Genomic DNA, 24,668 nt, shown 5'->3' with positions numbered 1-24,668 from the left:
TAGTCCCTCTTCTTCTCTCCCCACCCTCACTCTTCCCAAAACTTCCTCTACACTGCCCCCATCTTACTCCTCTAACAGTCACCAGCCTCAGTCACAACAATCATCTCCATCCAAATACCTAACTATTTACTCATTGAATATTCAGAGTCTAGCAAATAAAGTTACTGAGCTGCACTCATGGATAGCTCTCAATACCCCTCACATCCTCTCCCTATCTGAAACCTGGCTCAAGCCACAAATCTCAAATAGTGAAATACTCCCACCAGGTTATAATATCTTCTGATCTGATTGACCTGTAAAAAGGGGGTGGCATGGCCATCTTCTACTCAAACAACCTTAACATCTCACCATACCCTTCCCCAATTCCTGACTTCCTCCCAGCTGAAATTATCATCCTTAACTGCCATCTGAATCCCCACAAAAAACTTGCAATTGCCTCTATCTATCTTCCTCCTGGTAACAATCCGCCCATTCTTGAAAACATCCTATCCTGGTTCTCCGACAACATTCCATATGAGACACATCCTTGGTGATGTCAACACTGATTCGTCCAAACTCACAACTGACTCCCACCAACTCAGTATCCACCTACACAGCTTCCACCAACTTATAACATCTTTCACTCTCTTCAATAAAAATTCCACCTCCTGCTCCATCATTTACTGGATCCTTACCATTTTTCCCCGCCAATACCACAATCCCACCACCTTACCTGACTCCCTCAGTGATCATCTCCCTACCACCATCTTAAGACACTACTCCCATATTCCTAAACCCCACCTTATCAAAGACTGTCAAAAACTATCGACTTTCAATTCATCCCAATTTAACTCCAGTCTCCACAACATAGATTGGTCAATCCTAAAACACCTCCCCCTAAAAGATGCTGTATGCACTTTCAGTAGCATCTTCATGAGTACTCTAAACTCCTTAACTCCCTCTAGGATGATCAGAGTAAAATCAATTCATGCTCCCTGTCTCTCCAAGGAGACTAGGTCCCTTATGAAACAAAGAGATAGTACTTGGAAAACCTGGACTAAAACTAAACAACCACCTCTTCTTCAAAAATACAGGCAACTGAGGAACCTTGCAAAAAATACACAATTAATGACAAAATGTTGTACTATAGTGCTGCTCAGCTTAACAACAAATCCAATCCTCGAAAATTTTGGTCAACTCTACAGCATTCTCTATCCTGGAAAGCCCTCTAATCCCTCCCCAAACCCTAACTCTTCCTCTCAGGAAACAGCTACCCTCCTGAATAAACACTTTATCTCTTCCATCCAAAATCTGGTAACCTCTAAGCCAAATTCTACTTCAACACCCACCCCTCCAAGTCCCACTAACACAACATTGTTTTCTTTTGAGCCAGTTCCCATTACTTACATCAAATCTCTACTAATCAAGCTAAAATCTTGCTCTCCTTCCACTGACAATCTATCTCCTACATTCCTCAAACTTGCTGCTGACTCAATTGCCTATCCTATATCCATAGTAATTAATCAATCTATTCTGGAATCAACTGTCCCCACCCTTTGGGAATCTTTCTTTACTATCCCTCTTCATAAAGGTGGAAACTCCACTGACCCTTCAAACTACCGACCCATTGCCATTCTGTCCCCCCTCTCCAAGATATTAGAAAAATGTATTCACTTGCAGCTTCTCAATCACCTCCTCCTATACCACTCACTTACCCCTACCCAACATGTATTTTGTCCTCACCACAGCACCACCACTGCCCTCCTCTCCTTCACTCATATCATTGCAGAGGCCCTAGACAACAATAAACTCATTTCCTGCCTCTTCCTAGATCTCTCCAAAGCCTTCAATACTGACTCTAATTCTCTACTACTATCCAAACTTGCAAATCTCCACCTATCCCCCTCCGTACTTACCTGGTTTAATAGTTACCTATCTGGCAGGGAACAATCTGTCAAATGGCTCTCATCCTCCTCACCTTTCCTTCTCATCTCCACTGATGTTCTCCAAGGCTCCATCTTGGGACCCCTTTTGTTTAACATTTTCACCAATAATCTTTACACCTTATGCAAAAAATCCTCCCTTATTCAGTATGCCAACAACTCCACACTTATACCCATCTCAAATAACATTGTGAACTACACACTCTGACCCAACAAGCCCTACTATCCACTGAAAAATGGCTCTCTCACAACCTACTGATCCTAAATCCCCAAAAGACCAAACTTCTACTTTTCCTTCCCCGTTCTCTTTCTTATCACAAAACCTCTTTTTTTATTAAATCTTCTAACAATACAACTATCCAACCTGGCACCCACACAAAACTCCTAGGGGTCATTATCGATGATGAACTAAAGTTCAACCTACACATACTCCAGTGTATAAAAAAAAACAGAAACTAGGTCTGCTATATCGGAACAAAAAATTCCTAACCACTGAATCTAGACTTACCCTGGGCCAGGCTCTCCTCCTCCCCTCCCGCTTATACGCCACTCCAATTCTTACCAATATGTAGGCCTCCACTCTAAACAAACTCCAACAAACTTACTATAAAATAGCCAGATTCATTACTAACTCCCCATACAACTCACACCACTGCATTTCTTTAAACTCTCTTCAATGGCTTGAACTTCCCCAATTTCTGCTATCTTATCAATTTCATATGCTACACTCTATTCTTTATAAAACCTCCTTCTGTCCATCTCTATCTTCCTTAGTCTCCATCTACATCCCATCCCAGACCCTCCGTACTTTTAACCAACAATTACTTGATATCTACCACCCAAAAAGGTCAGTAGGCAAACTACTCTAGAAACACTCCCTTGTCCATGCTTTGAACAAACTTCCCCTTGACTTACTTTCAATCTCACACACCTCACACTTTAAAAATGAACTAAAAGCTTATTTTCTCAATTCCAAGACCTGCCCTTGCCATGAGCCCACCTAGTCTTCCTTCCCTTTATGTACCCTCAAAAGGACCATACTTAGTACCTCATTACACCTCTCTCTCCAATGTGTCTACTGTGCATTTGCATAATGTTATACAAACAAAACATTTTATTGTTGACCTATTGAACTATAGCAATGTAATATTATGTTACTAAGCCTCTTTTTAATGCAACTTTAACTTTATGCATGAAACCCAACATATGTGAATCTTTTTTGCTACAACTGCTATTATATCAATATTGTTTAAAATTGTACTTGTTTAAAAATGTACTACTGGAGCTTTTCTCCTCGAGTCCCCACTGAAAATGGACCACAAGCCCAGATGGACAAACCCGGTTAACAAATGTCAATAAATAAATAATAATAAATAAATATAGTGTTTATTGAGAGTTACTGATTTACAGTCTTGTAATCATTTGTACTTATTATTAAATGTTTTTCATTACTTTACATTGTGGCTTGAAACCAGTGTTTTTCTTTAGAGATTAGAGTACTTCTATCTGTTTGATACTCCCCAGGTCACCTCAAAGGCCTGGCTGTTCTTGTCATAGCTATCATTTATTTTGATAATTAATTTTCATAATTGGACACCTCTTTAGAAGAGCATGAACATCCTCTGATTGGTGGTAGAGTTACTGTATTATTTTGGGAAAGATACACGACTGGAGATCTTTGTCAGGCTTTCCCAGAAGTGTTTGGATGTGTGCAACTTAAATTTACTTTGAGTGTGAGTGTGTCAGAGGTCTTAAACCGGGACACTTTGCACTGAAGTGTGTAATAAGAAAATATATTTGGGTGGACAGAGGTATATAGTTCAGTCCCAGGAAAAGACAACATATTTCTTTTGTGCTCTTAGGGGAAAATTGTGAAATATTGCTTCTGTTTAAGTGACAGCCTCATACTGGAGTCAATAGTGAGGACTGAAGTTCCTTAGTTACTGACCCAGGATAGTAAGGGACGTCATTTAATTGTTGGCAGTCCGGTGAGGTATTGGTTGAACATCACAACAAGCATCTGTAGAAATCAGTTTGAGATACAAATGACATATAATTCTTTACAAAATTCCAGCTAGCTGCTGGCATATGTTACACATCCACTGCACTACTTCTCCTGGCAGAGCTGGCATACCTCACATTGTCACATCTCTCCCTCTTTGAAGACTCAACTAGTTTTTCAAGTGACCCTTGAGAAACGTTGCTTTAGAGGAGTCAACCTGTCTGGGAATACATTAACCCATGTCCTGTCATGAGAACCCATTTGCATTGGCATTGCTTACCTCACTACAGTGCTGCACTATCACATCATATGCCTGCCGCCCTAGGCTCCACCTTAGTAACTTGGCATTTTGCTGACCTTCTTATGTAGCCATAGATCCCCCTCAGACTCTTCTTACCTCCTACTGCAAATACTCAGCACCAGGGCCTCCCTATCATGGTATGGTTTCATCATGTTAGCATGGTAAAATTTGTGCCCCTGCCTCCTATCTAGCAGGTTTACCATGTAGTTAACATCATCAACCTTCCTTCCCACTTCAATGGATCCCTCCCAAGCTACCTGCAGCTTATTGTGTCTGACAGGAATGATAACCATAACCTGCTCTCCCACAGCATACTGTCTGGCATTCCTGTCATACCAGACCTTTTTCTGCTGTTGGGCTCCTGCGAGGTTCTCCTGGGCCAAACCCATGAACACCCTAAGCCTTGTCCTGAGTTTAAGACATATGCACCACAACAAACTCCTTGTGGGATTCACACTGACCCTCCTACTCATCATAAATCAAATCTAAAGACCCCCTCAACCTATCCCCATACAGCAACTCAAACGGTGAAAACCCTTTGGATTCCTGGGGTACCTCTCCATATGCAAATGGCAAATGAGGCAAATATTTGTCCCACTCTCTCTTAAACTGGTCTGAAAATGCCCATAGTGTGGTCTTTAGTGTAGAGTTTAACCTCTCGACAAGACCATTAGTCTGGGGGTGATGGGGTGGTTTTTAAGTGCTTCAACCCACAACTCTCCCACATGCAAGCCAGCAGGTCTGGCATGAAATTGACACCCCTGTCAGTCAGTATTTCTCTCGGGAAACCTACCCTGCTGAAAATCTCTAACAAATCATTTGCCACCTTCTCTGCCTTGATGGAGGACAGAGCTATCACCTCAGGGTATCTAGTAGCATAATCTACTATCACCAGGATATACTTCTTCCCTGTCAAACTTGGGGTATTCAGAGGGCCCACAATATCCATTGCTGCCCTCTGAAATGGCTTTTCAATAACAGGCAAAGGCATCAAAGGAGCCTTTGACCTTGTCTCCTGCCTTACCTATTTTCTGGCACTGTTCGCAGATCCTGCAGTACCCTGTTACATCCCTTGCAATTCAAGGCAATAAAAGTTATGCATAATATGTCTCTTAGTATGCTTTATGCCCACAGGACCTGCAAAATGAATGTCATTAGCTATTCACTGAAGTGCCAGACATAGGCTCTGGGCAGAGCCAATTGCTGTATTACCTCACACTCTAGCTCTCCCTCAGGGGTCCACTCCCTATGCAGTAACCTGTTGTTCCAGTAAACAGATTCCCCTTTTCCTTCAGAATCAGGCACCTCCCTAGCTACCTTCATCAAGCCTCATAATGTAGGGTCAAAGAGCTGAGACTGTCTCAACTCTATCTTTGTAACTCTTCCCAGCTCCCCTTCCATAGAAAGTCTGGTAGCCTCTGACAGTGGTGCCTCACTGTCAGCATATGTAGTACCACTCACCTCTGCCCTTGCAGTCACTCTGTCCAAGGGAACATCAGTACCTACCGGCAGCTGTGGTTCACCTTTAGGCTCACTGCTACAGGGTAGCTCCCTCCCGGAAATAGCCACCTTAATGTCCCGTTCAATTCTCAGCTAGAGCGTCTTCTGTCTGGAGACATGTGTGAATGGGTGTACCTTCATTGAAGGTTGTGCATCAGGGCTGGCAACTCGGCACATAAAAATCTGCTGCCAGTTATTAGCGGACCGGAGTTCCGTTGTGGCGACCCCTAACTGGGAAAAGCTGAAAGACACAACAACAACAACAACCCGCCCTGGTTTCAGGTGTGGCATCTGTCTTGGTCTCCCCCAGGCTAGCAGGCCCACATGCCTGTCACCAAGCCTGACTACATACAATTGCATGCACACAGGATACTGCATTATCAAAATCACTCCATTTCAAGACATCTGCAGGGATATCTTCAAACACACTTACCTGCTTGCTTCCGTTTTCACCGTCCCAGTCAAGGTGAACCCCAACCAAAAGCATTTGGAATGGGGTGTCTCATAGAGCCCTGACTGGAGTGGACTGCCCAAGCAAGTACTACTCCTCTTTAACCACTGCAGGCTTCACAATGGTTATGTCAGAGGCTGTGTCTCTTTTAGCAGAGGCCTGTTTTCTATCCACTAAAATTGGATATAAACTCTGTTGATAGTTTGGCACCTCTGTTGTCTCCAGACAACTTACCACTAGCATACTGTTATTCCCACTTGCTGGATCCCCCACCTTTTGTTCCCCACCTTGCTTCCATGGACATCCGTATGATACATGTTCCTACTGGTTACATTTAAAACATTTAACCCTTGATCCTGGCAGTGTACCTGAACTAGTGGCTTCCCCTGTTACTGGTGGATTCTGTTGGGCTGCCAAACATGGGTTCCCTTATATCCATGTGCAGCACTGGGTATCCCCTTCCTGTGCAATGATGCCCTGCTTGCTAAGCAGAGATCCCCTTTTTTCCCCAGCCCATCTGCAGAGTTAGATTTGTGGCCCGTCAGCCACATTCTCATGTCCTCAGGCCATGTGCTAAGGGCTTGTTCCCTCACCAAAAGGTCTGCCAGCCTTTCAAAAGTGGTGACCTGACACCCACTCACCCATATATGAAAATATGTGCTTAATTCAGCAATATAATTAACACATTCATCTGTCTTGCATCTATGCTCACAAAACATTTTTCTGTGAGCTTCAGGTGTTAACTTAAAACATTCAAGTAAACATTTCTTTACTTTATCATAGTTTAAACAATCAATATCAGACAATTTAGAAACAGCAGTTACATCTTTGCCATGGAGTAAGGGGGTCAGGAACTGTACCCAGAGCCCTTGGTCAACATTATACTGTTTACGTACTCTTTCAAATATATGAATAAAACTATAAAAATTATAACCCTCTCTAAACTAAACTGTGAAAGAAATCTACTGACCTTTATTGCTTCTGGGGTTTGGTTATTCCCTTCTGCTGGTCCAGTCGGACACACCCGGTCAAAAACTGTAATAAATAAAATTAAATTACCTCCATGACCCTGGTGAAGAGTCAGCATCTCCCTCTCATGTTGATGCTACTCCTCATTTGCTTCAGCCTTCAAATGCTGCAGTCTCTCTGTTGATTCTAATTCCATCTGTTTCTCCTTTTCTTCAGCTTTCAAGCACTGCAGTCTCTATGCTGATTCTAATTTCAAAACTTTGGCTTTCAGTTCAAGTCTCTTTAACTCCAGATGGATTTTTAAGTCCCCTGAGGAAAGATGAACTGTCCTGTTTCTGAGGACTACAACTTCCCATCACCAGTCTGGTTATCCTTCTAGTTGCTGGTCTGAGCTGTGACTAAGGCTGAAATCATTCCCTTTTTTGTCAGGTTGGCCTCCACCAGTCCTTTGTCTTCGCACACCTTGGCCAAGTGTTTTTTTGTCAGCTTGCCACAATCTTCTGCTGACATCTTTGCCTGCTTTCCCTGACTAAACTCCTTCACTGATAACTGCCTACAGGCTACAGAAGTTTAATTAATATCCACATCACTGCTCACCAATATGTGACATCTCCACTCTGGGCTAGTAATCAAGGAGCCTGAATCCTCACCACTGACAATGGAGAGGAACATTCCCTTGGAACAAAAATAGATACACACAGTATTTCCAGTTGTAGCTCTCTGCATCAAGCACAATTTCCCTTAAGAGCACACAGGGAACACACTCAGTCTGGGGTCTGGATTTCTCTCTGTCTTCCTCCAGGTCCCCAGTAAGATGGCCCACTGGCACAGCTATAGAGTTGAATCCTCAGCCAAGTGTTCAAGCTGAATCCTCCAGCACCATGTCTGTGAAATTAGTGTTTTTTGTCCCTGCTCCAAGCTGCTCACACACACACACACACACACACACACACACACACACACACACACACACACACACACACACACACACACACACACACACTCTTTGAGATTTGATTTTCACACACACACATACACACACACACACACACACACACACACACACACACACACACACACACACACGCACACACACACACACACACACCTGGGAAAGGCTGGCACAGATTTACTAGATACACCCCCTTCTGTCCAGACTATAAGGTAGTTACTGCCATCAGACACTCCAGAGCCAGCTACTCTAAGGCTGCTACAAAGGTACCCAATTATACTGGGTGAAATTAATATTAGTACAAAACATAATCTTTTGACCAATACAGTAAGTCTTTCAGGAGTGGCTACAGAGTAACCAAATAGATGTGAGTACTCTCATAGGTTAAAATATTCTCTAATGGACCAGTCACAATGAAAAGTTTAAATATATTTAATAATAAATAATAAAAGAACATGAAAATACTAAATATCTAGTTACAATAAACACTAGAGTTTCAATCACAGGAAATACTAAAATAACACAAATGAATAGATTCACACAAATACTGAAAAACAGTACTTAACTAATCTCACTATATTTTCCTGACTTACCTAAAGAATTACCATTCTCTAGTTCACTTACTAAAGCAAGGCAAGATTTTATTATTTTATTATTATTTTATTTTACATTTGTTAACTGGGTTAGTCCAGCTGAGTGTTTGGCTTGTTTTCAGTGGAGACCTGAGGACAAAAGCTCCGCAGTGAGTTTTTACATAAATGTAATTACAGACAGTTAAGACACTATCATTTGGATCAAGTCAAACAGATACAGAGGCAGCATTTACAATACATCATACTGAAAAAAAAAAGATGAAGGAGGTAAGGGGTCTTTCTTTGTCAAGTTCCAAAAACAGAGTGCTCTGAGACTTCAGTCTCATCTAATATTAAAAAACATCATTTTAGTGATCGATTACAGAACATCACATAAATCTGGTCAGCTGACTTCTGCTTCCCATGCTACCCCCTTTCATAGCTACTGACCCAGAATATTGCACATATGTGTCAATAATACACACACATAGAGTTTTGCTAAGATCTTTTGCAGCTTCTGGAAGTTATAAAACAATAAACACTTCCATTCTTCCTACAGGAGTTAATAAACCATTCTCTGGCACAGAGATAGGTTCATAGCTGAATACAAGGCTAACTGCCCTGAAAGGCCATTTTAAGCCTAGACAATAACCCAAGGCCATTATCAAATCCTGTACTTTGTGTATATGAAGAGAAGACCTTAACCATTATGCCAAACCCACCAATCTGGATTCCTACAGGTAAAAGTTCCATGTATACTCTGCAATAATGATACCTAGACAAGGAGTGCTGATCACTGAAATGAAAAGCACCTCTACTGGCCTTTGGAAGGTCCCCCTGGTTATCATTTATGTGTGGAGAGGGAAAGGTGATGGTTACCAAGAAACAAGTCTATCATGGCTAAAAGGGCCATATTAGCAGCAACATGGAATCAAAGGTAATCAAATGTCATAGAGCTGCAGAAACCAAGACTTGCTAAATGTATACGCCTAAATTTACCTACACCATTGCCTACTACTATTCACATAATGATCCAGTTTTGACTTTCAAAACACAGTAAACAAAGAAAGAAAGCACTCCAGTCTTGCTGGTATACAAGACTAAAGCTGTGGTTATGAACTAGATGGCCTGAGATTAATTAGCAGCTCTGGCACCTGCCGGGTGCTGTAGCATGGGGGAGGGGAGAAGAATAAGGAGGCTATGCATGCTCATCTCTTCCAGAGTGGTGGGGTGTGTGGTGCAGGGTGCAGGGACATTCTTAGACATATGAGCAGAGACAGACACTGGTGACAATATTAGTATTCTGCTGGCAATCCAGTGCTGCAGAGAAGGGGTGGGCATGTGACAGATAGCATCACATAGTTGGGGGTGTTCCCTCTTCAATGACGCTTGAGGCATCTGTTGTGCCAGTATAGCAGAGGTAGGATTGAACAAAAAGAAAAGCCCATTGCATCCTACTATATGATGATTGTTCACCTGGCCTTGTTCCATTCATAGCACATCTGTGCACCACCCCAATGAGAATCATAAACAGCTCAGGTGTAGGCCTCTCCAGGTAGGGAGACCCTTGCAGCACAGAACACAGGGAAGAACAGAATGTTTGAAGGAGTATATGGGAGGTTGGGACCATTAGGGAACTCACAAGTAAGAGAGCTTGAAACCAGTCATGGACTGAGGAAAAATCTTAGTAAACACCACAATTAGAACTATGCCTGGAGTGTGTGCACCAGCTAAATTATGCCTGGAGTGTGTGCACCAGTAACATTATGCCAAGAGTGTGAGCACCAGTAAAATTATGCCAGGAGTGTGTGCACCAGTTAAATTATGCATATCTACATTAACATTTCACAAGGATATAAAGGCTTATACACTAATAGACATTTAGTCTTTGGCTGCAGTCAGAACTGTAAGATACAATATTTATGGCTTAAATTAAGTAATTTAATTTCTTACTATTTTTAAAAGTTAGCCAGACTGAGATTAACTTCTTCTTTTCCAGTATGCTATTTACAACAGTACAGTCTGATATAAATTTATATTTCGTTTCTGTCCAGCAGGATATACTGTTGACACATTTTTAACACAAACAACTTTACAAACAGATTTTCAACACAAGCATCTGTACAAATCAGTTTGATATACAAATGACATATAATTATATACAAAATTCCAGTTAGTTGTGCTGACATATGTCACACATTCAGTGCCCTACTTCTCCTGGCATAGCTGGCAATACCTCATATTGTCCCAGGCATCATTACCTCTGGAAAGGGATTTTAAGTTTTGGTTATCTGGCAGTCTTAAAGACAGTGGGACTTCAGATAGGACAGTTTATGCTTGGGTTAGAATGGTGATGACAACTTTTTTTATCAATCTTGCTTAAGCATTGGAAAGGCAACACAGTGTATTTTATTGACAAAACACGTGTTTTAAGCTATAACCTCAAAACTTGGTTGAACAGTAAGTTGTACACAACTAGATGGTGCAAATATTGGAGTATATTTCTGTTTATAACAAAAGATATGGATTAATGGATTATTCGGAATACTATAGATTTGTTCTGCCACTGGCCACATAAGGTTATTTATCGAGGATGTTACTTAAGCAGACATGGTATTTATTTTACTTTCCCTCTTATTCACTATTTTTAGCTTTATATGGTGTTTGTGATGGGCCTGCATTATATCTCTATTCATTACTAAGCTTTTGGAATTCAGTTGCTCATACTGTTGCATTTACTTTATTGGTTCATTATGTCTTTATTGAACTATAAAGTCTGAAGTTTTACAAAACAAAAATACTTTTTTACTCTATTAATGAAGACCAGTATGTAGGTTTTTCTGGATCCTTCAGTCATACTGAAGGAAGAGGTGGGGCGATACATATGAGATGTACAGATGAGGGATGAGTGTAGGGAAACCGAGGACTGGGATTGATGGGCAGGAGGTGGTGTCACAAAGGAAGGTGATCTGTGTTGTCTGTTTTTTTTTTAAATAGCTCAAGACCTTCTTCCAACACTCCTTGACTTCATGTACTGCTTGATGTCTCTTTTTTTCTTTGCCACTTCATATAATGCTTTACTCACAAATATACATAAATATATATATATATATATATATATATATATATATATATATATATATATATATATATATATATTGGCTCAAGAAGATTGTCACTGCTGAAGTGACACTCCGACTCCATGTGCAAAATGGGAAAAGGGGTTGAGGATGGATGGAAATAGATAAATTTAGATATAGATATAGATATAGATATAGATATAGATATAGATATAGATATAGGCCGGGATTCACTAATCCTCCATGTAAGACTAACTAAGTCTTACTTGGAAACTGCAGTCTAAGAGTATGACGTCAGCGCATCATGCATATTCATGAGGGTGTGCTGACCCAACTCCCTGGCTAACACGGAGCGTGTAGGAGTGCAGGGGGCGTGTCAGACTGCCGAGCAGTCCAAATATCCACGCCCCTGCAAGTGCCTAAACTGTAAATGTCAACTGAAATGAGCAAGACCGCTCAAATGTCTACATACCCAGCACTACACTCCCCCAAATTCTAAATCCCCGTACATGTTTTAAATGTAAAGCTTTCCTTTTTTTTTTTTTTTTTTTTTTTATTATTCCTGATATAGCTACCCGTATTTGTGCGGGTATGCGTGGGTTTGCCCATTGCTTAGCTACAGTTAGCAGTGTAGACATCAAAGAGGATAATAAACTACTTCTATGCAAATTAAGCCAAATAGCAATAGCATAGTGGTAGAGCCTTTGCACAAAGAGGAGGCATTCCCAGTCTGAGTCCCGCCACTCCCCTTCTGCTCCCATGGATGCTGTATTCTTAGCTTTGGAGAGTGTGGTTTCTGCCTGTGTGGCCGTGATTACCGGAATTTGGCAATCTTTTGGTATTGATATGGGCCCTTTAGGGGGTGAGAAGGGGGTGAAGTTGGCACTAAATCGATCTGCCAGGATATTGGCAATATCCTTGAGAACAGTATATTTAATGCCATTCTGTTGTAGCTCAGAGCAGATCTGAGCATTGCCATTTAGATTATTTTTTTGGCAATGTTATTTTCATAACTAGCTTTTGAGGATTTTATGAGGGATCTCAGCTTCTTACTGAGGCTGGTGAGGGAGTTTTTTGTATCCTGGGATTTTCCTCTTTTCTGCAACAGTTTCTTCCTTCTGTTGTATAGTTTGTTTATAGCAGGGGACCACCAGATTGGCCTCCTTTTTTTGGAGAAGAGCATCTTGATTCTATATGGGATGGCACAATTCATGCACCAGTGGATGTGCTCGTACAGTGCCTTAGTGTAGGATTCTGCAATCGAACTTCCAGATCCCGTCTGCGTGGGTGTCGTGAAGTTTGTCACTTCTGACTTCAGTAGCATGAAGTAGGCTTTGGAGAAGTTTTTTAATGAAGTTTCCTTACTGGGGGGTGGGGGTGGGATGTGAATGTCAAGGGTGATTTGCTTATGGCCAGACCTGACCAATGAGGGGGTGACTACTGGTGTGGAGCATCTATCTCCCATGTTGGTAATGACCAGGTCTAGGATATTGGAGCCCCTGGTGGGACAATGGATTAGTTGATCCAGGGCATTGGAATTAATGAATTCCAAGAACCGTTGGGAAAGGGAGTTGGTACCCGAGTAGTTTTCCCAGTTAATGGCAGGGTAGTTGAAATCACCCAGTATTAGGGTGTTTGATTGTATCTTAATATTTTCCAGTATGTTTAGAAAGGTGTAGTGAGAATCTTGGCACATGGTGGGGGATCTGTAGCAAGCTACAATTTAGATTGCAGTCTTACCTAGTGTTAGTTGCACCTGGAGAATTTCAGATACATTGTGTTGGGCAACTAGCCTGGAGGTGTGAGTATCCTTGGTGAATATGGACACTCTTCCACATTTAATGTTTCAGTCTTGGTTTTGTGGCCAAAAAGTGTGGTAAGAATTGTAGCCTGGTATTGTAGGGGTGCTTTCTGGAGCCTTGAACCAGGTCTCAGTTACTGCACAGATATCGATGTTCTCCATTTTTAGGAGTGCCTCGAGAGAGTGCATTTTGAGGTTTAGACTTCTAGCATTGAGTAGCATTACCTTCAGATTTTGCATGCTTGTATCTGTTATGGTGGTGGTTTTATCCTTTGAACCTTGCCTAAAAAAGGCACTATAGGGGTGGCAAGAGCTTTAGTCAGTAACCTGAATCCCAGGGGTGACAGGTGCAGACCATCTCTGGCAAAGCATTGTGGTTTGTCGATCATGTCTTCCCAGGCAGACAAATACTAGATCCCCTTTGAATGACACCAGAAGCTTAGTCAATTGTCGAAGCCAATCATTTTGTCCTTATACTGTGGTATCATTCTGGGTGAAGGCAGGATGCTACTCAGGCCTAGGGTCATACCTGCCTGGGTCGCATGATCCAAGAGCTCTTCCATGTCTCTTTTCATGTAGTCCAGGGAGGTACGCCTCAAGTCATTCACTCCAGCATGGACAATGACAGAGTTGTATTTGTACTTGTGGAGTGACTTGAGTGCATGCATTATGTGGTGGATCCTGGCACCCGACAGGCAGCTGACTGTAATTTTCTGCTTGTTCAGCCTGGTGAGTGGGACATCAGTGTGCCTGACTATAGTGTCACCTATGACTAAAGTGTTGGGTACATTGTCTTGACTTAGGGGCTGTTGTTGGGTGGCACACTGGTGTTGTGAGCTATGTGTCACTTTGGTTGTGACTGGTGTTTGCGTTTTAGCTTCGGAGGTCCTTGTTGCTTGGGCAGGTTAATGTTAAGGGCCTCTGCATATGTGGGTTTAGTGTTGCTATGTATGGGTGTTGATGGTGTGGGTTTTGAAGGGCTATGAGTTGCTTGAGGTGTAATGCAGGTGTTAACCTTCTGCTCTTGACTGTCTAGCACAATCTTGGCTAGAGAGAGTTTTGCTTCCAGTTTGGCTATGTAGGTGCATCTCTCGCAGGTTGTAGTGTTGGGTGTAGGAGGAGAGGATTGTCTGTGTACATGAGGCAGTTGCCGCATTGCCCCAGTATGCCCAGATTCGCCAGGTGGACAATAGAAATCACCGGAAGCTGACCCTTGAACATGCCTGTTTAGGCGTTTTTTTTGTAAAGTTTAAGAGCTGTTTTCCCTTACCTTTGGAAGGTACTTTGCAGTTATAGGCTGTTTAGTGCCTATGATTAATTTCTCCTTATTGACAAGGAGAGCTGAGTGCTTGTATCAGTTTCAGGCTTCCTCGTGCTTTCCATCAGGTTCTAGAGCAAGTGCTACTACTGAGAAACCAGGTAGTTCAAAGGGAAAATTTGAAGAGCACACTATCTGGCACCTGGAATAGTTTAACTGTAGCCTTGCAGTGCTGCACGATGCAAAAAATGTGCAAACACACGCGTTTTTAAGCCAGAAAGTTGAAAGGGATAGAAATCAGCCCAAAAAGGCTAATACAATTACAATTTCAGAGCTGGAAACCACTCCTCTAGCATTAGATAGGTAAGCAGTAGGACTTCCATCAACCACAGCAAGGTCTGGATAGCTCTGAACACAGAAAATAAAGTCCTGAGACAAGCAAAGCCTGGAATATGGACTGGCTAGGAAGGGTGGGAAACGAGCAAACAAGATACAGGCTAAACAATGCAATAATACAGTAAATTAACACAGAAAAGGCTAACACACTTGAGTGTGTAGTCCTAAACAGTAAATGCAATTAAAACTCTACAAAATTAGCAATTTAAAACTTTTTAAATGAAGCAAGACAAGTGCACAACTGAAAAAATGATTTAAGAGGCAGTAATACAGCAGAATAAGTAGCTATTCTACATATACAGAGAAGTTTATATATACAGAAAAGCAGCTAAAACACACAAACAATTCAGATGCAGTGCAACCTAGAGCACTTGAGTTGTAGCAATATTAAGTCAATTACAGTTATAATAACTGCTCTAAAATATACTCTATATTTCCAAAATGTCTGAGAAGCACAGTCAGAACACAAGGAGATTCAGGCAATTTTTTTTTTGAAAGGGAAAAAGGAGAAATAGAAGGCCTTCCCAGATGTTCTCTCTGTATTAGGTAGAATGAGCTAATGACACTAGACTGGGTGGAGTGTCCCAGATCAGATTTACAGTAGGGGTGGGCAACTGCAAAGCCACCAAGTATAACAGCAAGACGCCAAGAGGTAGGGAGGGTGAGGACAATACTAAAGCTGTTAACCTACAGACAGTAAGCACTACAGAAAGCCATAAAATTAGAGTTTTTAAACAGATAAAGGAGCAATGAGACTCTGCAGAATGCTTTTAACTGCAAACAAATCAGTTACCCATGCAGATTAGTTAATAGCAATAAAATGCACTCAAAAACTATGCAGCAGGCAATAAAAAGTGCTATATATAAATTGCTAGAAACAATAATCAGTATAAATAATCCAAAAAAAACAGGATACTTATATATATATATATCTCAGCTCGGAGTTGTAGTCAGCACCTCTCCTCCACTCTGCTCACTGTGTATAGACAGAAATCCTCTCAAAGTTAGGGCTTAAATACCAGAAGATACAACCTTAGACAACTTTTTTTTTTTTTTTTTTTACAAAAACACAAAAGAACCAGCCTCCACTAGCCAGCAGCCAAATAACACAATCTAGCCAAGGTAAAGAAAGGCTTCTGCTAATTCAAGATGGCCTGTTCATGTGCTTTGAACAATCACTGTAGAATCAAACAAGCCCAGAGCCAGCAAATCTGAACTAGGACAATACTAAAGCTATTAGCCTACAGACAGTAAGCACTACAGAAAGCCACAAAATGAGAGTTTTTAAACAGATATAGGAGCAATGAGACTCTGCAGAATGCTTTTAACTGCAAAATTTTGATTGGTTATTCTCAGTCTGCATAACTAAAAACAGAGCAGGGTTAATGAGAAGCATTACAGGTTTCGTGATTTATTTAAAAAGTGTGTTTAATGGTCCCTTAAAAGGAAATTACTTATTTCTGTTGCTGTATGTCTAATGCATTCGTACATTCATACATTCTTACATTCATTTGTGGTTTTCTTTACTTTTAAACAGTGGTATATTTGTAAACTATTTAAGAAAGTCTGCAGACTTGCAAAGTGACTTTTTAAATATTTCAGTTCAAAAAGATCTGTGACAAAATTAAGGATGAAAAATCAAACCTATTGAAGATAAATAGCACTGTTTTCTTATAATACATTTTATTATAAAATTCTCCAACATTATTGTGCACAGGAATTTGTTTTCCACTCACTGGGTTCTGTAAAGGTGTTTCATGTTTAATAATATGCAATTAGCCTAAATGATAGGACTTTAATGGATTTCTGAAATATTCCTTGTATGAAATGTGTAGTGTTTAGAAACCACATTATTAAAGTCATATTTAAGACTGTTCAAGTATTAGTACTTATTTTCTGCTACGAATTTCAATAAATATGGATTAGTTTGATTGTATACACTATTTAAATTACTTTTTAATACTTGTATGTTCTTAAAATTTCCAGTAAAGCCAACGAATGGCTGCTATTTTTTTATTATTTCTTAATATTAAAGGAATATAACTGACTAAGAATGTGAGAGGGCAACATTAATATGTCAACAAATGTAACAGAATTCTATTTTAATGTGAATAAATTGAGTTTTGTGTGACTTTATATGCAGAATGAGATGGTGCATATATTAAATATGTGTGAGGTAAATGGTTTAGGAGTCATATGAAGGCAGTACAATACATGAAATACCAGAGAGGATACAGAAAGAGCAGGCATGCATGTGAACTGTTGCAGCAATAGGGGTCAGTTAATGCAATAAAAAAATAAAAACAGTGATTCAGAGTCTCATTAGCTGCAGTGAGGAAAGACCTCATCTGGCAAATTTGTCTGTTTCTGAATTGCATGATGATCTGTTCTTGTATTATTTTTTTAAGGTATGTAGAGTAATAAGTCATAAGTGGCCCTGCTTTCTAGTCTCTCACCATTATTGCAACCTTTGTTCATTACTGGCTGACATATTCATCTCCAATTTTACCCCCACTCACCCCCCAAGCCATCTTTCCCAGAAAATACCATCAAACATAACCGTCATTAGGCAGCAGTTCCTTGACATGTTCTCTGGGGTCAAGAATAATGGATCAATGGGCCCCTATAGTACTCCAGAATGTCTGTTAAACGCAAGAAAGACAACCTATCAGAATCACCAGAGTCACTATTTTACCATAGCTTCCAGGCAGGCTTCCTGCCACATGAATGGAGAACTGTAATGGTCATCCCTCTACACAAGGTTGGGGTCATCTGCAAATCCAGGTAACTACAGACCCATAAGTCTTACTAGTCTGAAATGCAACATCATGGAAAGAATGTTCATATGAATGATTAACAATGACATAAGAGCTCTTCAGACACTGGATATAACCCATCTTTGTTTCGTCAAGAGTAGATCATGCCTACTCAACTGAGAAAGTTAACAAATCAATGAACAAGGGCAAAATGGTGCATCATACCTACCTTGATCTGGCCAAGACCTTTGATACAAAACCCACTTGGTCATTGTAGACAACCTAACAGAATTAGGTATAAACCCCCATACCCCCCACAGGATAGCTGGATGGCTCTCATATAGGACTAAAGAAGTTAGGATAAGTGAGCCCACCTCTAGAAAGAGACTGGTCACTAGACGAGTGCCTAAGGGCCTTGTGCTGGGTCCACTCATTTTTGGTATTTACTTCTCTGAAGTCAAAGCTAATATAAAGGAACTCTGGCTGGTCAAGTTTATAGATGACTGCAAACTAGGTGCAGTCATAGAATCCACCTAAGACAATAATATCCTCTAAGAAGGGCTGACTCAGACAAATAACTGGTGCAAGAGCTGCGGTTTACAACTCATTGCCAATAAATGCATAATATTAGCCTCTGGGAAGTCAGCTACCCCTGAAAACTACCTAACTGATAACACATCCTAAAAGTAGACCCAGTAGTTGGAAATTTGGGATTGTATGTAGACAGTAACCTGGCCTTCAACCATCATGTGGCTACTGTAGTAAGGAAATCATGCTATGTTGTGCAATTTATAAGAAAGGGTATGACATCTAGGTACAAGGAAGTCATTGTTCCATTGTGCCAGACTCATCAGACAAATTATTGTGTACAGTGCCCCATTTGGTATGTACTCAACCAGGCACATGCAACAATTGTAATGTACACAGCGGTTTCTCATAAAAAGGATAAAAGTCATCTCCTATATTGATTAACTCAATGCCTTCTCCCTGTACTCTGTCTCCTACAGACTGCTGAGAGGCAATCTACACCGGGCATGCAAGGCATTCTTGTATCCCACTCTAATGAACCTTCTGAATATCTGCAAAACAAATAGCATCAGAAGTAATATCACTATATAAAAGTTAGATGGTGGAGGCAGTGAAAATCACACAGAACTCACCTTAAGATTTTAGATTGCTTAATTAGTTATATAAATTGTATTACAGGTGCATGTTTGTGTAATTAATTTAGTTCTGATGATGTTCTGTTAGATTTAGGACAAAAACATTTAGCTCAATTCACGTGTAAATAAAATACCTTGAATTTTTCATTGTGTTTTCATTCTGGGCATCATTTTTAGTGCTGAAGTTTGCTTCTTGGGACAGTAGTTATTTTTGGAGTTCTAGCATCAGAATTGTCCAGTCTGATGACTTAAACCTTCATTGTAACATAAATGTGACTTGTTGGAGGGACAGGTATCTGTCTCAGAGACTATCACTTCTCAGAAAGGGGCTTCTCATCCATATGGAGCACAGTTTTTCCCTAACCAATTCAAGCATAACTAGTGGTTAGGGAATTGGAAATTCAGCCATGGTCTGACACCAATGTTCTTAATGGAGAGAGGTATCCTGTAAATGCCTGACCACCCAAATCCTAGCTATATATACCACTTAGAATAATCTTAAGGCTACTAAACATGTCAGATTCACATGGATAGGCAGGCTTAAAAAGGCTACTGTGTTTGTTAGCATAGTATACACCTATGAACCTCTGAACATTTATTTAGTTAGTTATATTTGTTTACTATAGTAGTACACTGATCAGTATTGACCAAATTCAGGCTCACCCTAGGTGAAATACAAAACACTTCATGAACAATAAACACTGAAATGTAAGCAATAACAGAATAGTTCAGACTAATTACATAAAAAAACTGTGTATATACATTCAAGTGAGTAAGCACAGTGCAATGTACTATCAAGCAGAGTGCAATGTACAATATACACATTAGTTTCTAAACTGGGCCAGTCTTCAGTGAATCTGAAGATACTCAGAAAGGAGACAGATTAGGTGATATGTCGTGTTGAAGCAGGAGCATTTGGCTTTTTTTTCTCAAATGTTTTTTTTTATTTTTCAAATACGGTTGAATAAATTCCATAGTATTTGTATATAACATCTTAAATAACTATGTATACTATTTACATCAGCTGACACTATAACAGAGCTCAATATATACAATTACTTTATAGGTATAACAATCCAGTTATCAGAGTGTATCAGTTATTGTAAAGTGTCAATTAATTATAAGACTTTTCCCCAAGGGTTGTTGATAAATGGCTTTGGATAAATTCTTAGTTCTTTAATTTTAATTTCAAATAATGCTGTGGTCTTCAGTATGCTGTAGAAGTTTTCCAAAGTCAGTATTATGTTTATATTCCATCTTCTTGTTATACACCTCCTTGAAATTGCAAGTATAGTCCATACTAGATACATGTTTGACCTAGTCAAATGAGGACCTTCGTACACGTTTAATAATAATAGAGAGAGCTTTAGATAAAGCATTTGGCTTGTAGAAAGAAGTGATTTTTGGAGTTGCATTCTGAATATGGAACAAGTGTTGATTTCCTTAATGTTGATGGGGAGAGCTTGTCAAAGAGTAGGTACCTGAGGGTAGAAGGCATGTGCAGTGTTGTGGCATTTGGTTCTGTGGTAATGAGAGTTGGTGTGACAGAGTATGTGCAGTGCTGTGGTGTTTGGTTCTGTGGTAATGAGAGTTGGTGTGACAGAGCATGTGCAGTGCTGTGGCGTTTGGTTCTACAGGTAATAACAGTTAGTGTGGTTTGTGACTAGTGTCTCAAGTTGCATGGGGAGTTTTTTTCATGTAGTCTAGCTGTAAGGGGAGTAAATGTGTGAAGCTGGAGTAGTTTGTAGAAGTGGGATCCTAAAAGTAGGTTATATCTTTGTTTTAAGTACAGCCATTTTGCTTTTTATAGGGTGATGAAGTGATGCTTACAAAAAGGTTTCTAATGAAGCGGCAGATAATGTTAAATAATGTTAGTAATCTGGAGTGTGGCAATGTTTTTTGGAGACAGAAGCAAAAACAGAATTATACCAAAAAGACCTGGTTAAAAACTACTGTAGCAATTTCCTTTATTGCCTCATACTGTCTGCATATCCCTATTTTTAAAAATAACATTTTCAATATTCTCACATTTTCCAGTACTTTAACTTTTATTTATTTCAAATATGGCACCAATTACCATGTATAATTGTACTAAATTGTCAAGCAATTGGTTTACTGTGCATCTTTTCACTATGAATCCACAACTTACTAAACCCCTGAAAACCAACTTCCCAAGCACAACTGCTCACAACATGCAGGACCCCCTGCACCTCCTAAAGCTAAATCTATCCGTCCACATCTATAACTATAAAGATATAGGGGTCCACTTTGTAATTTCGAAATACTGAAATCCCAAATTTCAGTATTTCGAAATCACAAAGCCGAAATCCCAAGCACAACTCACAAATCCAAAAACACACAACCGCGAAATTCAAAATCTCGAATCTACGCTACTCATACAGTACACACATAAACAAACACAACCCCCCCCCCCCACAATCAAACAAATGCATCTAAACTACATATAAGCAGGGGTGGCAAGCCCCACTGCACCCTCCCATGTGGGGGCTGTGCCCCCCCACACCCCCCACTATATATTCTAACTCTGAGATTGCACAAACAGAAACACAAATGAAACTCACACACACACACACACACACACACATCTTACAGTCCCTCACACACACACACACACACACACACACACACACACACACACACACACACACACACACACATATCACAGTCGCAAACACACTTACACACACACACACACACACACACACACTAAAGCCCCTAACCAACATACTTACACACACAAACTTACCTAAATTAAACCCAAACATCCACACACCGCACCAGCGGAAGAGAAAATTCAAAATCTCTGTGCTTCGGGATTTTGAATTTCACGCTTCTGTCAGTTTCGGAACTTTGAGTATTCAGCTTTGTGATTTCGAAATACTGAAATTCGGGATTTCAGTATTTCAAAATTACAAAGCGGACCCAGATATAGATATAGAGAGATATACCAGTTCAATGATCGTACAAGGACAGAGAAAGGAGAAATCTCCCTACAGGAAGGAAACACTGGTGCACACTTGGAAACTGCACCTGCAGTGTTTTCCTATATCATATGCACTTAAACTACATTTCCTATATGTCCACATCTGACAAGACATTCTTAACACACAGTATAGTATATACTGTATATACTGTAAATTTTGAACAACAAGGGCTTTATACAAACAGTGTTATTTACTCTTGAAGCTGTTCGGTATTTTGTATTTCTTTTAGTACTAACACTTAAGTATTTATTGATTCACATTGTAAGTTTCAGATTAACTACTTGTAAATACTATTTACTCATCTATCTGCAGCTTTCAAGAAGACATAGTAAAAAAATTATGACTATACCCAAAATCATCTGTTCTGCATAAGTTTCATTTGTAACATTAAATCTCTGTAGCTGATGTCTGTTTAGTCCTACTTTGTTTTGCAAAAGATTGTTGTCTTATACCTTTTTGCTGCGAAGATGTTTATTTTTGACCTGACGTTTTATACAACTGCATTTGTACCGTACTGTTTTTGTTATTGCTGTTTCATTAACTGTAATTTACCTTTGGTATGGTAGCCCTGATCATCACTGGAATTGGTCCCTCGACTCCAGTCTACTTTCTTGGTTAATAAAATAAACCAAAATAAAATAAATTTAAGTTAAATAAAATGCAATGCTATCTCTTCATTCCACTTCCCAGCACCCCAACTCCCTGTCAGTCAATTTCACCCTTGCTTTGGTTACCTCTCTCTCTCTCTCTCTCTCTCTCTCTCTCTCTCTCTCTCTCTCTGTCTCTCTCTATGCCATCCCACTGCATTTCCTTTAGGTAACTTCATTCCCATCAAATGATCACCTGCTGTTTATTCCAGGTCCCTCCTCCCCGTGTTCTTCATCCTCTACCTTTCTCTGCTTTCTTCTCCATTAGATATCCTAACTCTCATTTTCTTTTCGGTTTCAGCTGCCATTCCATACTCTACCTTCTCCAGCCCTTTATCTTAAGAACTTCCCATATCTCTACTTCTTTGTAATTGCTACCATTCCCTGCACAAAGCAATGGTCACTCTTTATTTTACACCTTGTTCTTATCTACCAGTCTTTTACTACACACCAGACACAGCAAAGTATGATTATTCTTGCACTTTGTTCAGTATTAGTGTCTGGGTTTCAACATGCTGCCATTGCAGACAACTGGATTACAGCCATTTCAATGCTGACATGGTGTGTCTGCATTTTATTTTCAAACTCACTCTTTCAGGATAGTTCATCCTTACACCTCCATTTCTCAAATGTACAAGAAAACTAAATTAATTCATTATACACCATTACATTTTAGAAGGGTTTAATTTTTGTTCCTTAAAATTATGAGAACTATTTACACTGACGCACTTGCTTCACATAGTCTAAATTATTTAAATTGTTTGCATCTTTTTACACCAGTACAACAGAATTTTAACACTTCTAAATCAGCTGTTTGCATACCTTGATGTATATTCCAGCTTATGACTTTTCTAAAAAAAAAAAAATAGGTACAGTTTTTTGGCATTGATTGTATTTCCTTACCTGATCCTTGGTGGCCCTGGTATGTAGTCATATTTGAAGTGGATATATTTAATGTAACAACAAAATAAAAGAAAAGGCATCACTGTTAGAAACAGTAAAAGGAGCAAGGACCGTGTGCAGAGAGTCAAAAATTCCATTGTGGACAACTACTTAAAACACTAAAATCTAAACCTTTCAAAACTTTTGCATTTATATTCAAATCTAAAATACAGTCCTGTAGTATTCGTCAGTCTTGCAACCTGTAGGTACTGAACAGTGCTTCTCAATTCAGTAAAGGGACTTTTATACTGCTGTGCTTTCTAGAAACAGTTGACATATCCTCAGATAACTTGCCTCTCCCTCTCTCTTTCTCTCTCTCTCTTGTTCTCTTATTACTGAAAGACTGCCAGACATGACCTCTTCACTACAATTATTGATTTTTCTTGCGCAGCACAATTTCAAAGGGTCATTTTATTTTTCCAGCTATACTGTAACAGAACTTATTAAATTGGTTTACAGTTTAAAGGGGCAATATAAACAAATGTATTTAAAAAAAAATAAAAGGCCTTCCTGTGCTATTATTGTCTACCTAATTTCTGTGGTATTTATTTCAGCTTCTATACGTGTCTCCTCAGTAGAGTTTATTTGATTTAATTTTCTAAGTACTATAGTCTGGTTTTGTCACGTAAACTGGCCACAGGCTGAGACTGTGGTTTAGGCATAAATATAAATAATATATAAACATACACACACACACACACACACACACACACACACACACACACACACATATCACAGTCGCAAACACACTTACACACACACACACTAAAGCCCCTAACCAACATACTTACACACACAAACTTACCTAAATTAAACCCAAACATCCACACACCGCACCAGCGGAAGAGAAAATTCAAAATCTCTGTGCTTCGGGATTTTGAATTTCACGCTTCTGTCAGTTTCGGAACTTTGAGTATTCAGCTTTGTGATTTCGAAATACTGAAATTCGGG

General features: G+C 39.8%; 1 protein-coding gene across 1 annotated transcript in view; it reads right to left on the bottom strand.

Moving 5' to 3' along the window:
- Positions 1-23,937, bottom strand: part of LOC122804603 (cholesterol 24-hydroxylase-like) — a 515,734-nt gene extending 491,797 nt beyond the window's left edge. The window contains exon 1 of the mRNA XM_044074565.1: positions 23,679-23,937. Coding sequence (XP_043930500.1) covers positions 23,679-23,815 — 137 coding nt within the window. The 5' untranslated portion in view covers positions 23,816-23,937. The remainder of the gene's footprint in view (positions 1-23,678) is intronic.
- Between the last annotated feature and the right edge of the window lie 731 nt (positions 23,938-24,668).

The sequence above is a fragment of the Protopterus annectens genome, chromosome 6.part0 (genome assembly GCF_019279795.1).
Source record: "Protopterus annectens isolate FY-2018-M chromosome 6.part0, PAN1.0, whole genome shotgun sequence".
NCBI classification, from domain to species: Eukaryota; Metazoa; Chordata; order Ceratodontiformes; family Protopteridae; genus Protopterus; species Protopterus annectens.
This window is presented reverse-complemented; position numbering and strand designations above follow the sequence as displayed.